Source organism: Filicampus tigris, chromosome 8 (assembly GCF_054856515.1).
Source record: "Filicampus tigris isolate MCC_2025a chromosome 8, RoL_Ftig_1.0, whole genome shotgun sequence".
Classification (NCBI taxonomy): domain Eukaryota; kingdom Metazoa; phylum Chordata; class Actinopteri; order Syngnathiformes; family Syngnathidae; genus Filicampus; species Filicampus tigris.
The window spans coordinates 939,632-953,079 of record NC_141224.1 but is presented as its reverse complement, the minus strand read 5'-3'; the positions used below and the strand labels follow the sequence as shown (position 1 = coordinate 953,079).

Below are 13,448 nucleotides of genomic sequence, written 5' to 3'. Positions count from 1 at the left end.
CCATCCATGATCCAATCTGTTTCTCCTCACCAGGGTCACGGGCATGTCGGAGCTTTTCGCAGACTTGAGCTTTTTCCAATTTCGCTTACTTTTAATTCATTTTCAAGTGACTTTGTGACGTTTGATGAGCTTTTTATTTTTTAAATTGCTTAATTTTACTTTTATTTGGATTATGTCAATAAAAACTCAACCAAAGAGACATTTATAAACAAAAATGTAGTCCTTTGGACAAACAACCATCCACAAATCAATACCAAAAGGGGGGATGGATTTTGCTGCTTAATTCATATTCCACAAACACGACATTAATCAAAATGCCGTCTTTCGACGAGTGGGCTTGCACGCAACATATTCCTGGAAAGAAATCTTTTTGGTTGACTTCCTCTTTAATAAGTGGAAAAAAACGTCGATTTTTTTTTTTTTTTTTTTTATAACTGTAGGTACATAATTTTTTTTTATGTTTTATTGTATGTAATAAAATAAGCATTTTATAAAAAGTATGTTGTAAATGTAAAAAGGCTTATCCAACAAATTTATTTGACGATGTACAATGAATTCACAAAATAGTAAACACAAATGAATATTGTTTTTGAGCAAACTATGTGTCCAAATGTTTATTTATCCATAATTGGTGGAGTTCATAATACGAATATGAACGGAAACAATACGTCTTTGGTATGACGGATGAAATAAAAAGAGAGCTCTCGAGTTATCAAGTGGAAGTTCTTTTGCGCATTTGCGTGTGTGTGGTCTGTTTACATTTGACACACAAAACATTTGGTGTGTGTATGTTTTAGGTTTTTTTTAGTTTTTAAGTGAAGAGTTTCGTCTGGTCATCATTCACAAATACTTGAAGTGATGGTGTGTTGCCATGTAGGCATCTCTTTTTCCATTTCTACTTCCTTCAATTGGAAGAACTTGACTGAGTGATTCAATTTGATGAAAACAATGTATTATAATAATAATAACTTTGTATATTGTCGCTGTCATGTGAAAAACACTTATCTCCATTTTTTTTTTCATTGTCTTATTTTTACATGAATCATGTCCCTGCGTTACAGACATTGCATCAAGGTAAACATTTTAAAAGTTTCCAAAATTGGAGATTAGTGTGACAGCGACGATATGGTGTCTTTCAAATGATGCAAGGACACTTCACTTATTTTTCATTATTATTATAGGAAGTGATGTTGCTCGCCCCCTGCTGTACTCGGAACGTCCACAGCGTTTCTTAATGTCAGTAGCCAAAATAATTACGGTACTGTGCATTTAAAATCAACCAAGATGGTGTATTTATGAAAATAAGATAAAACAATCATTTAATTAATATTTTTGTATACATACAAAATTCAATTGACAAAGATGATTGGTTGTTTCCTTTCGTTTTCATGAACTGGAATAACCTTGAGACACGCTGCCCAGGGTTTGTATCCTGCACTTTTTTGTTTTCCAATGATGTGGGTGTCGAACACTCTAAGGGGCGGGTGCCACTTCTGGCGCCGATCTTAATCGGAGCTTTTGATTGGTTGACACGGAAACTTCTCATCTACTTTGACTTTCTTCACCGTTTCGCATGACCTCCGAACGCCACGGCCCGCCGCAAACAACCGCACCCTCATGAACACACACAACTTATACATCATCCCGTATTATAAGCATGCACTGTACTAATTAGGGGTTTAGCTGAGCTTTTTTTTTTTTTCAGGGATTCTGTCTCCGTTGAAAGAGGGGAGAGGAAATACAGCCAAAAAAGCTGATTTGAATGATTTTCAATGTTTCGTCATCATGCGTCATGGCCACCACAGAGGAGACGTAGCAGAAAAACATCTCATTATTTTCCCAATAACTCACACATAATAACACATTCACTCCCGCTGCCTACGGTGTGGTCAATTTGTAGACAGGTGTGTGCTTGCTTGCTCCCTCTCTCTCTCGCCCTCTCTCGCAAAGTCACTAGTTAGTTTATACCTTTTTTGCACTTGAAGTGAGGGAAAGTGGAAAAGCCCTACACTGACTGCAATGGTATGTGGTTTTTTTTTCTGATTCTATCAACCACACTGGCCAGAATGAAGGTTCACACTTTTTTAACGCACTGTCGATTATTGCTTGGAGCCCAACTTTAAAGCTTTGAATTTGGAGTGATCAAATGTTTTTATGAAGTATACAAGCACTCCCCTACAGTGGCATGTAAAGTTCAAATTGGGGGCCAGTAAGGCGGTGGCACCAGGCATCCACCTGAGAGAGGGCATCCACAGCCCTCCCCAAAAAAAAGCCTTCTGCTCGCCAATTGAAGTCAGACAGAAATTTGTTCCGCACAACAAAAAAACATCTTTAAAATATTGAGAAAAATAAATCCGCTCATACGTGAATCTGCTGGTGCCAATAAAAAACAGAAATACACTTTAACTAGGGATTTTCAATGCCACTTTTTTTCTTACGAGCCCACTACAAATATTCACTCTTTAAGTACTCACCGATGCTGAGTACCGATAACTCTCGTACATTCACTACAAAAAATTTCATTTCAAACAATGAGAAAAAATTGGGACTGGAGCCTTTTCTTTCTGACGCAGATAATGATTTGCTCATGTGTCACACTTGTGCAGCATGGCGCCAAGTACTGAAGATGAGGACGTACTAAATCTCTTTTTGCCTTAAGTATCGGCGGCTGGAATCGGCAGCGTCCGCGAGTACAGATAACCTTCAGATAAGGCCGCCATTGACCCCAGTCTCGGTACTCGCCCATCCCAAATTTGAATGAGGGAAAACGGCTCTACAATAATGCGTCAATTACCCTTGGCCTCTTGATCATTACAACGTTCCGTGGGCCAGATTCGTGAGGCCCCCGGGCCGTACACCCTGACGTAGTCTATGTAAAAGTCAAACATGTGCGCGTTCTGTATATAAAACTTAAACATGTACAAGTGAAAACATATGAGCTGCCCCGGCAGGAATTTACTGGCCTCTGTTGCCTCAAAAACTATGGAGGCTCATTTGGGCCAAATTTTGGCAGAAGATCAGATGTATGTGCAAGAGCACATTCTGTTAGGTTTTTCACAAAGGTTTTGCTGTTCCATCACACCCTTATAGTTATTTGAAGCGTCTCCTGCAGAATAATACGTGCAATCAAAAAATGAATGGATACGAGTGAAGTCGAGCAAGCGTCAATTTGAGACATTTGAAATGTTTCGAGTCGCACAACATCGATGCAGCAAATGAAAAGATGCCAAACACGGCGATGAAAAGTCCAACTCGCAAACATTTGCAGACGTGTGGGGGTCAGTGGTGTGAGGCGTCGTGCCAGAACCCCCCTCCCCCCGACACGTCCTTCTGGTTCCACTTTTTTGACTCTGTTTGCACTTAATCTCCTTTTATCATCAAAAAGATTGTTGATTTTCATATTTACATAAAGCACCTTTCAAGTGGTTGGAACTTGCGATGAAAGAATGTCGCTCCTCATATTTCCAGAGAAACATTCCATCCATCCTTGTGTGCCCCCGCATGGATGTTATTCATTTACATATTTTTGTCTTGAGTGTTCTTAAGTAAACTTAATCCGCAAGATTTGTTTGATCACAATCAGGAAATCAATCAACATCTCAAAGAAACACTTAAGTACACATGTCAAGCACCTGACTGGCTTTTTTTTTTTCACTCCATTCAGTTCATCTATGACCTTTGTCATTCTCATCCTCACTGTCAACTCCAACACACTCGCAACATTGAAGTCATGCGCACACAACGGAGAAAAAGAGAGACACTTACAAGTCACAGCTCGGACATCCACCGCACGCCAAATGCTGCGTTAGCGCGGCCTTTTAGGGAGGTGTAGCCTGGGTCCTACAGGACACGCCCCTCAAAGACCACTCCCCTCCTTCACACACACACAAAAGTTTTCTTACACACAATAACGACTGTAAAGCGAAGAAGAAGAAAAGTCTTTTTCACGTATGTGCTTGCATGCAATTGTGGCTCATTTGGACAAAGTCCTGGATAGAATTTCCAATGAGTCCTCGAAATGTCTGACTTCCTATTCCATTTCAGGCAGCGGTCCTTGAGACTTTTTCGTGTGTCCTCTCTTGATAAATATGTCCACCCGATATTATGTCCATCGATGAAACTAGTGTCCATTTTTGAAACTTTCCATGGGACATCATTGAGAGAATTTGCCCAGAGTGGCTGCATTAAACCAAAATGGCTGACTTCCTATTTAATTCAAGACATGGGTGCTTGAGACATTTTCACGCGTCCAGTTACAATAGACACGTCCCCCCCAATCACATGTCAAATGGTGAAACTAGTATCGGAGGCAAACCTCTTTCCTAACTTTCCAGGGGGCTGTACCGAGCCAATTTAGGGAGGGGCAATGCAGGGAAACCTCAAAAGTACCCACTGTACATTTTCACTAGGATACATCTTGTGTTTGCAAAAAGTACAAAACACTTTCCAGGCATGTTGAGACACCCCAAAAAGACCATTCACTCATTCAATCATTGCCTTGTCAGCGTAATAATAAACACAATGATTACAAGAGGGCCTTCACACAGCCTGCTGCTCCGAGCCAGGACTAAACAATTGAAGCTGCTGCAAGCAGCGCTAAACAGCCCCTCACACTCTCACGCTGGTCGGGGTGAAAGTTGTCCGGGATACGTGCTTCAAATTTGGTAGCAATCGCACTAAACCTTTCGCTTGCGTTTGTCTTTGAAGGACCCCTGGAAATGGACAAATGGATTCTAACGGGGCTGATTCAAGTCAGTGTTACAATTGTCTGGGATTTGTCACGTTATAATTAGATAGAGATGGCCAAAACAGAGACTTTTGGGGAATGGGTCCTTTAAGGCGTTTATGTGTTTGTGATCAACATTAAGTAGAAACCACATTTCATGTTTCTAAATCAAACTGACTTTGCGGATTGAGTTGAAAAAAGAGGAAAAAGTCCAAAGTTGACTTGTTCAACCTGTCTACATAAACGTTCATCGCAGAAACAACATGTACCAGTCACTACTTGCGCGCTTTTATCTACATCATCAGTCATTCAATCGCTCGCATGCGCGCACAGAGCCACGCCCCCTAAATACGCTCCGGCGAAGAAGGCGGTTTGCGACACTCGTTTTTGCTTTACGGCAGCCTGAGAGACACACCAAACATGTGAAGGAAAATATCGAAAAGAAAGAAAACGACCATACGATTCCAAGTAAGTAAACGCTTCACATTCTGCGCGAGCATGCAACGTGTACCTCGTGCGCTAGCGTGGATGTGATGTTGCTTTCGCGACAGTGGCCAGTGGAATAACAAGTCACGTCTTGTGCTAGCATTAGCCTAGCCTCGCACGTTGGTTCCTTTGTAAATTAAAGGAATGTTACGTTACGAATGAGTTAGCCAATCGGCTTAGTAAAAACAATTTGAGTTGGTCTGGCTACCTTTGGCCACATAAGGTAGCTTTGTAATGACTTCACGTACCTGCTAGCAACGATGTTCATTGCAAATGTGTTACACTTTTGCCACCTTCGCCATTAAATGTGACATTTTATTCACGGAACGACTACATCGAAACCATTTCCAGAACCAGCGACACGCTGGCTTCCATTCGGCGTGCACTTATTTGATTTGTGATTCTTTTTTGTACATGACAATGTACAATCCACAACTCCTCAACGATGCTACAATATGGAACTTCATGTTCGCATTATATTGTACGAAAATGACGACATGGTGGTATCATTTAACATAATATATTACAATGATCTTAACGTAATGTAGCACATTTCAATGTTACCTATGGTAACAGTCACAATATGACTTCTTACCTTTGTTACTATAGGTTGCATTTCGATGTGTCAAAATTAATCGACCAGATCAGATTCATTGAAATGTTTTTGATCGTTAAAAAATAATGATAGTGATCATTGAAATAATTGTGAACATAACGTGACCAAACCCAGAAAACGGGTGAGCAGTGACGTTCCCAAGGACACTTTGACATCAATTTTAGCTGACAGCAGGGGGCGGTGTTGCATGAAATGGCAACCTCCTTGGATGGTTGAAAACTGCCTAATCCATTTTAGTGCCTTGCAACAAATGATTGAAGTTAATAGTGTATTATGTGTGTTTGCAGATGGAGAACTACAGTAAGGCTCGCAGCACGGAGCAGCCGTCCGTGTGTCCGTTCAGCCTTGTCCCCGACACGCCCGAGGTGCGCGTCAAAGACGGCAGCAAGATCCGCAACCTGCTCCGCTACGCCCTGAGCCGCATGGAAGCCAAGCCCCGGGCGGACAAAGACGGAGGAGGGGGAGAAGTGGACGAGGGTCCGGCCAGCCCGCCCGGCCGCCCCCTCTGCCGTCAGCTGGTGTTCACGGCGAGCGGCAAGGGCGTGTCGAAAGCCATCACGTGCGCCGAGGTGGTTAAGCGACGCGTCCGGGGCCTCCATCAGCTCACCTCGCTGGCCAGCGCCACGCTGACGGACGTGTGGGAGCCCCTGGAGGCGGCCGTCGGACTGGACAGCATCACCGTTAGCAGGAAGATGCCCGTCATCTGGATTCTCCTCTCCAAGGACCCTCTGGACCAGAGCCTGCCCGGGTACCAGGCGCCCGGACGCTGCGACAACCTGTGGACTCGTGATGAACAGGGGGAGGTGGGGGCATACAAGAGGAAGAGGGGCGGGGGTGGAAGAGGAAGGGCCGGAGGGCGTCGAGACTTGAAAGCACCCAGCTGATAAAAAGCAACAGTGGTTTGACTGTGTTTGGAATAAGATTGCAAAGGGGGGAGGATTTTCCATAGGAAGTCAAGATCAGGAATTTGGGGAAATACAGTGGTGCCTTGACTTACAAGTGCCCTAACTTATGAGTTTTTCGAGATTCGAACTGTGGCTTTTTTTAGGGGGGTTGTTTTTTGTTTTGTGTTGGGAAGCCAACATTTGAGTCAAGGGAGCTTCACACTCCACCACCAGATGGCGGCATTGAACCCGAGTGGGAAGTCAGCTCAAAAACGTTCTCTACATATGTTCTGTGCGGCGCCACTAGTCTAAACATGGCATTGCGTTTGTGTGATATGAAATAAGCCGCAAAATCTTCCAGTTTTTATCCATCAAAGGGGACAGACGTTTTGCCACGTGCTGATGACTGGAAATCTCACTGTTGCAAAGACCTCACGTAACAACTCAGCTTGCGAACGTCACGTGACCAAACTTGGAAAACAGGATAAAAACGGGTGGGTTTTTGCTGCTTAATTCATATTCCACAAATGCAATATTGATCAGAATAGCGTGTTTGGACTAGTGCGGTCGCATAGAACATATTTCATATTTATTGTAAAAAAAAAAAAGGGTTACACTAGGAGAAACAAAACGCGACAGCGATCTGACAAGGACTGAAGCAAAAGTAGGAACTTTAAAGTACAGGCATACTGGCGAGACACACAAGGTGGGAAGGAGCTGATTGGCTAGCGCGAGGGGGTGGAATGCACACAAGTGGACACAATCAGCATTGACGAGACACAGAAATACTGAGCAAACAAAACAGACCAAACGTGACACGTTTTACAAACATCGCCAGTGCTAATGCTAGCAGTCAAGGTAAAATCTTTCTGACATGCTATTACAAAGTTAGCATTGAGTTTCGGGAGTGATATTCAAACACCGGTGTTCAAATGTGATCAACATGGGTAGGAGGACAATTGAAATGAAAGCAGGAACTGTATTGGCCACCTGTTGTGTGCGCTTTGCGAGTTGTGCAAAATGTACTGAAACGTTGAAGACTTGTGCATAAAGTTGAGAGAAAGTCACATTAAGTTAACTTGTACAGGTTGCAGTGTATTTTAAGTTGGTACTGAATTTTCACCGCAAAGCCCAGTACAGTATACCCTTTAACGTTTTGTGAGCGGTGCATATTCATCACGACCACTACAGAACTCATTTGTGGGAAATTCTAGCCAAAAAAAAGAAGCGAAAATCCATCCAGTTGGTTAAAAAGGTGGTTCATGTCTTTCAGTTTCATGTGATGTGCAGCCATGAGCCGGACAAATCCAAAACCTTGAGTTACGTTTGAATTCACAGCAGTGATTGGACTAAGTTGTGCTACGAGTACAACTACTGTTACGAGGGCTCCCTCTAGTGGTATGCGAAAGGATTGATTCAATAAATCTTCAAACTGCTGAAAGCGAAATCTACGTTAATGACAATAAATACAGCACAGTATATTTGTTAAGTACAGTTTAGTGTGTGTTTAAAATTTTAGTACAATTTATTTTTCATTTAATCAGTTTAAAATAGGTACAATTTACAGAAATTGATCAATATCAATCATTGATCATTTTTAGGAATATGGAAGTATCGTGTATGGAAAGTTGGCAAATGAACCACTGAAGTCAGGTCAGGGGTAAAACAAATGTAAACCCCCAGAATTAACATTGAATAAACTGTATGGTCATCGGGACAACAAAGTCAAAATGCAGTATAAATTCCGAAACGGTATGATTATTTTTCATTTGATTTTGTTTAATGTTGTAAATACTAAAAGCATTTCTAGTGTTGTGTGTACATTGGTATTGTTTTCTCAATGCTGCTTTGTTTCCGTAGAAAGAACTCATCGTTTTTAGTGACTCGTGGGAGCCAACCGCGACGTGTTTACGAGCCGTTAAATGTCATTTGCAAGCGTGAGTGCATGGCCAGGGGACGTTTCCCATTTTCACACATACACGCGCGTGTCCGTGGATTGAAGTGCAAACGAGGACGAGCCGAAAGTGAGAAGACGAGAGAATGAACCTTAAAACATTTGTTTACACACTTCCAATGATTGCTGCCGCCGCCATTTTGTAGCCCCCGCGTTGCTTTGTATCATTTCATGTCAGTATATTTTTTAAAATGTTCTTTTTACTTTATTATTCAAGCAATTAACGAATTTGGAAACGTGTGCTTCGCGATAGTCGTCATTTTATACGAGTTGATAAATTTGCCTTAGTTAAAAAATATATATAACGTGATACTCTTGGCTTCTGGCACGTATCAGAATTGTGTGAACTGTTCACCAAATTGGATGTGTGTGTGTTAGCCAACGTTTTGTATAAATTGAGAAATGTTTTTTTTAATTATATTTCATAAGATGACATTTGAAACGTGTCGGGTGTATGTATGGCCACCGGTTTTGAGTAAATCAACTCGTCTTTACATCATTGCCAGCGTGTGTGTGTGTGTGTGTGTATATATATATATATATATATATATATATATATATACATATACATACATACATACATACATACATACATACATACATACACACACACACAACAATAAAATGAGAACATGGCAACTGATGTTAATATTTTCCCCCATTTTGTTTATTTACACACATGACATTTAAATAAATTAAAAGGTGCAAACATGCGTTGTATAAACAACGTCACAGTGGATTTTGGTCCTTAATAAAATGACAGTATATACACGTGCATTTGTACATTCTATTGCACTGACATCGTCCCCCTCATGTTGGAGATCAGGACCACGGTCTCCACAAGCCCCCCGCCATGCTGGGCCTCTTTTGGGGCGCCGTATTGCCAAGGAGGCTCCTGGAGGCACCCCCGAGAGCTGGAGGGGGGCACGAAGACCAAGAAGAAGACGAAGACGACTGAGAGAAGGAGTCCACGAGGGCCACGCTTTCACCCTCGAATCGTAGGAAGTGGACAGCCCTGTGCAGGCAGGAGGAGAAGCCATGTTGGTAGGGGTGCAGCACGTGCTTGGCCTGCTCTTTGTTGGCGTGTTGCTGCAGGAACAAGACCGTGTGCTCCAGGATCTCCGCTTTCTCCAACCTGCGCCCGCCAGATAACTGTCAGACACACCAGGCAGCAGCACACACACGGTTTTAGAAGCACACGCAAGCACGCGCACGCACGCACACACACACACACACACACACACACTTTTAAACAAGCGTTACACTTGACTTTTTTTCATATGGTCAATGCGTTCACTTTCTACTACAGTTACTGTTGATGGTTACAAGTCATCTTTACAGTTCTACCGAAGTAGTTCTCAAACTTTACCGTCTCAAAAAATACTTGGCCATTCAGATAGCCTACCACCTTAATGACCAACATTTATAAAAGATTCAATGCAAATGTATGTTCTTAAAATTTGAATACACATGTGCTGTACTTATTAAGTGTTCGGTACTGGAATTAAAAAGAAAAAAGAACAGTTGAAGCTCCTGTAGCATTATGCAGTTACAAACGTTATGTGAGTAATTGTTTTGCATACCACTACGGGGCGCTGTGGACCACACTTTGCGAATCAGTGACACAGCGAAATAAAATGTCATTTGAAATCTTTAGAAGAGGGCTGGCCAATCTACTCGCTTTCTAATGCAGCTTTCCCATTCTAAATGTGGAATTAAAAAAAATCGACCTGACCCCACCTCCCAAAAGGGTTCAAATGTATATCTAAAAATATATAAAAATGGAAAAAAAACAGAAAAACTACAGAAAATACTCAGACTTACAAGAAATCAAAATGTAAAACAATTACCACATAATAATCTTGATTTAAAAAATGACGAAACAAAAAAATGAAGAAATGTAGATCTGTAATCATAATTGAAAATTAAAGTTACAAAAAATGAAAAGGCACTGGCAGAAAAAAAAATACGTGAAAAAAATGAACCTGTTTTTTCCATGTACATATTAACTTTAGTTAGTGCAAAAGTCTCATATAAGCGTGATATTTACTTGTGGTGTAAGCAAAAGAGTTTTGAGGTTCTCCAAGCTTCTGTTTATTCTTTCTCTCCGTCGTCTTTCCACCAGAGGTTTTAAGTTCTGCGGAAGACAAACAGCATCAACATTTTTCATCTTTCTGTCCCCACGCGTGCTCCAATAATGACGACGACGACGACGATAATAATGAGCCATGCACGTACCTTCCTGTCTGTGTTTGCACGCTGGCAATGCTGAGGCATCTTCATGACTGCAATCCAACAGAGTCAAAGTTGAATGTGGTGCCTCGGGCCTCACGAGACCTCTAAAAAACTCACCTTAGGCTCCACCCACCCATGCACTCGCCACACTCATCTTTCAAATGATCGAATTGGATGTCATATTCATCTATGAACGGTGCATTCATTTTTTTCGGAGGTAAAACTTAACCTGTTTGTCTGACTTTTTCCAACATTGCTACATAAGTTATTGACCAACACGTTCCTTTGTCTTTGTGAAAAAAATATGAAATGTGCACACACGTTCAGATCCGAATTCGGATTTTGTATTCCTTCCCGCACTGTCATCCGACTCGTAATAGTTGTCTTATTCATTCATGTTTAACACTTTTTGGTGCATGTGCCAACAGGAGCCTTGGCTAATCCACAGGCAGGCGCGTGCAGGACATTCCCTTTCCATGCAGACCCCCCGCCCCCCGCGCGACACGCGCCCCCTTGAGAGGTGAGAGCAGCTCGTGTTATATTAACGTATGTGAGGGGGAAAAGAGGATGGGGGGCGGGGGGGTGTTGGCATCAAGCATCCGGCTAAGCACAGACACTTGGTGTGTGAAAACACACTTCCAAGAGGAAGTCGCCACAACTGAAGCAGTTTTGCGCTCACAAAACGCGACCATAAACGACGTTGCAATTAGCCCTAGCTGTTGTGGATTCCTTTTAAAGTCTTCAAGTGACAACGTTGCCTTTTGCGCATGCATGCATTCGTGAATTGACGCCAAACGTGTTAGCCAAACACGCGCAGGCTCACGCACACACACACACACACACACAGAGTCTCCCCCGTGCATGTTTTGTACACTCACATGCATTTTTCAATTGAATGAAATGATCCCAACCAAACCGTGTGCGTCACGCGCACCAAAGGCGGCAATGACCAACAATACTGTGTTGTGTATTTCATTTCAAGTCTAGACTTCCTTCCAACTTGATCTCATCATGTCATTCAAGCGAGAAGGCCGCCTTTCGGGAATAAGCGCATGCACCGAAAGTGTAAACACGCGCACGCATACATAATGTGGGACAGCAGCACACGTTTCCCACGCGGGAGTCGGGAGAACGTTTCCCCGCGCTCTCCAACACCGAATGACAATTGATGAGTGACAGTCCCTAACAAAATGATGTCCTCTTTTCAATGCTTTCATGAGACGTTTTTTGTTTGTGGGTGCATTTGATTGGAAATTGCCCGCACGCGCGGCGAACTTGTCTCATGGCGCCCAGTGGAATGACGCCTGCATGCATGCGTGCGTGTCTTGGTCGTCCAAGTGCGAATGAATGAACGCGTGAGCGAATGAAGCCGTTGCTGCATTTTGTTGGGCCCCTCACACCTCCCCACGCGGCGAGAAGCGGCCCCTTGCATGCGTGCGAAGGCAACGTTCGGCTCCTCAGCCATCGGCCTGCCCGCCTTCATTTATGGCTTCCGGCACTTGAGGAATGAGAAGGGCCGCCGAGTGCCGTTCCCACGGGACACACTTTGATTGTCCGCGCACGTCAAGGTGTGGAAAACGCCTTCCAGCACGCACTCGCCATATGCGCCACAATTTGCATTCGTGTGGGAAAAGCATCTTAGCAACCCTGCGACCGCCGAACCCACATCCCCCCCCCCCCACTAACTTTTGTCCGCAAGGAGAAAGATCCAGAAAAACTCCTGGAACACAAGTTATTGACAATTCGGATTCACTTTCATAACATTTTCAAGACAAATATTGAACGACAGTGTTTTCCTCTGCTTCAGAAAGGAGTCGTGTAAATACTTCCTTTGGCTGATGTTACTTTCTTTGTTATTTACATTTCTGGCAACTTTCACGATAACGCTACATTTTCTGAATAAAATGTGTAGTTGGGTACATTTCCCCTAAACATCTTTGTCAGCCGTTAGGCCGACTATCAAATAAAATGAGAAGAAATTGTTCATGAACGTCATGTAGTGAATGTTGTATCATATTGCAATATATTTGTTATCTTCTCATGAAGACCGAGGATCTCCCGATCCTTATGTCCAGGGGCGATCAGGAATTTGGGGGAAAGGAATTTTCCCGTCTATTTCCATGCAGGACGGCCGCCAGGACCCCCGACAAACTCTGAAGACATTTTCTTTTTCACTTAACAGGGATTTCAAGATCACAAAATGACTTTTGGATACTTATGCAGGCAGCTAATGTCAGAAATAATACTCTAGAAACGGACTCACTTCTATCAAAGTTATTTTCCCTGAATTGTGTTTTTCTCAAATCTCCCTTTCGGGTACTTTTTGCCAGAGGCAAATATCGCGATACTACTCGGCTCGCCCTCAAAGGCACGTGGAGGAGGTGCAAGGACCTCCCGTGTCTCTTTTTTAATGGGGAGCGCGCGTGTGTGTGTGTGTGTGTGTGTGTGCGTGTAGCTGGTGCGACTGCAGTGCATTCGACAAGTGTGCACATCCCTGCTCAAAGGACAGGCTTTCCACCACATTTCTTTGGTGACATTTTCTTATGT

General features: G+C 42.9%; 3 protein-coding genes across 7 annotated transcripts in view; 1 reads left to right on the top strand and 2 right to left on the bottom strand.

Annotated features, from left to right (window-relative positions):
- col6a4a (collagen, type VI, alpha 4a) overlaps positions 1–3,792 on the bottom strand; it is a 38,156-nt gene extending 34,364 nt beyond the window's left edge. Inside the window, exon 1 of one of the 2 annotated variants that reach the window (XM_086037393.1) lies at positions 3,766–3,792. The gene's annotated coding sequence lies outside the window, so the exon portion shown is untranslated. The remainder of the gene's footprint in view (positions 1–3,765) is intronic. The other variant, XM_086037394.1, reaches the window with a different exon arrangement.
- Positions 3,793–5,078: 1,286 nt separating this feature from the next.
- rpp25l (ribonuclease P/MRP 25 subunit-like) lies at positions 5,079–11,475 on the top strand. 4 transcript variants are annotated; one of them, XR_015087964.1, is made up of 3 exons: positions 5,079–5,194; positions 6,116–7,570; positions 11,330–11,475. XR_015087964.1 is itself a non-coding variant. In XM_086039153.1 (2 exons), the coding sequence occupies exon 2, from the start codon at positions 6,116–6,118 to the stop codon at positions 6,710–6,712; it is 597 nt and encodes a 198-aa protein (XP_085895279.1). In that variant the 5' UTR covers positions 5,079–5,194; the 3' UTR covers positions 6,713–9,101. The 4 variants fall into 4 exon arrangements, 1 of the variants encoding a protein (XP_085895279.1); XR_015087963.1 differs by lacking the exon at positions 11,330–11,475 and adding an exon at positions 9,493–10,217; XR_015087965.1 differs by lacking the exon at positions 11,330–11,475 and adding an exon at positions 9,488–10,217.
- On the bottom strand, positions 9,375–10,967 carry LOC147142883 (transcription factor HES-2-like). Its single transcript, XM_086039154.1, has 3 exons — positions 10,905–10,967; positions 10,717–10,803; positions 9,375–9,818 (listed from the first exon to the last, which is right to left on the bottom strand). The coding sequence occupies exons 1-3, from the start codon at positions 10,947–10,949 to the stop codon at positions 9,489–9,491; spliced, it is 462 nt and encodes a 153-aa protein (XP_085895280.1). The 5' UTR covers positions 10,950–10,967; the 3' UTR covers positions 9,375–9,488.
- Positions 11,476–13,448: the final 1,973 nt, after the last annotated feature.

Bases quoted from the DNA above. Each gene is read 5' to 3' on its own strand.
- rpp25l (XM_086039153.1), top strand. From the start codon at position 6,116: ATGGAGAACTACAGTAAGGCTCGCAGCACGGAGCAGCCGTCCGTGTGT.
- LOC147142883 (XM_086039154.1), bottom strand. From the start codon at position 10,949: ATGAAGATGCCTCAGCATTGCCAGCGTGCAAACACAGACAGGAAG. The intron at 10,804-10,904 runs GTACGTGCATGG...TGTCTTCCGCAG, and splicing joins GTGCAAACACAGACAGGAAG to AACTTAAAACCTCTGGTGGA. The intron at 9,819-10,716 runs GTAAATATCACG...TGTGTCTGACAG, and splicing joins CTCTTTTGCTTACACCACAA to TTATCTGGCGGGCGCAGGTT.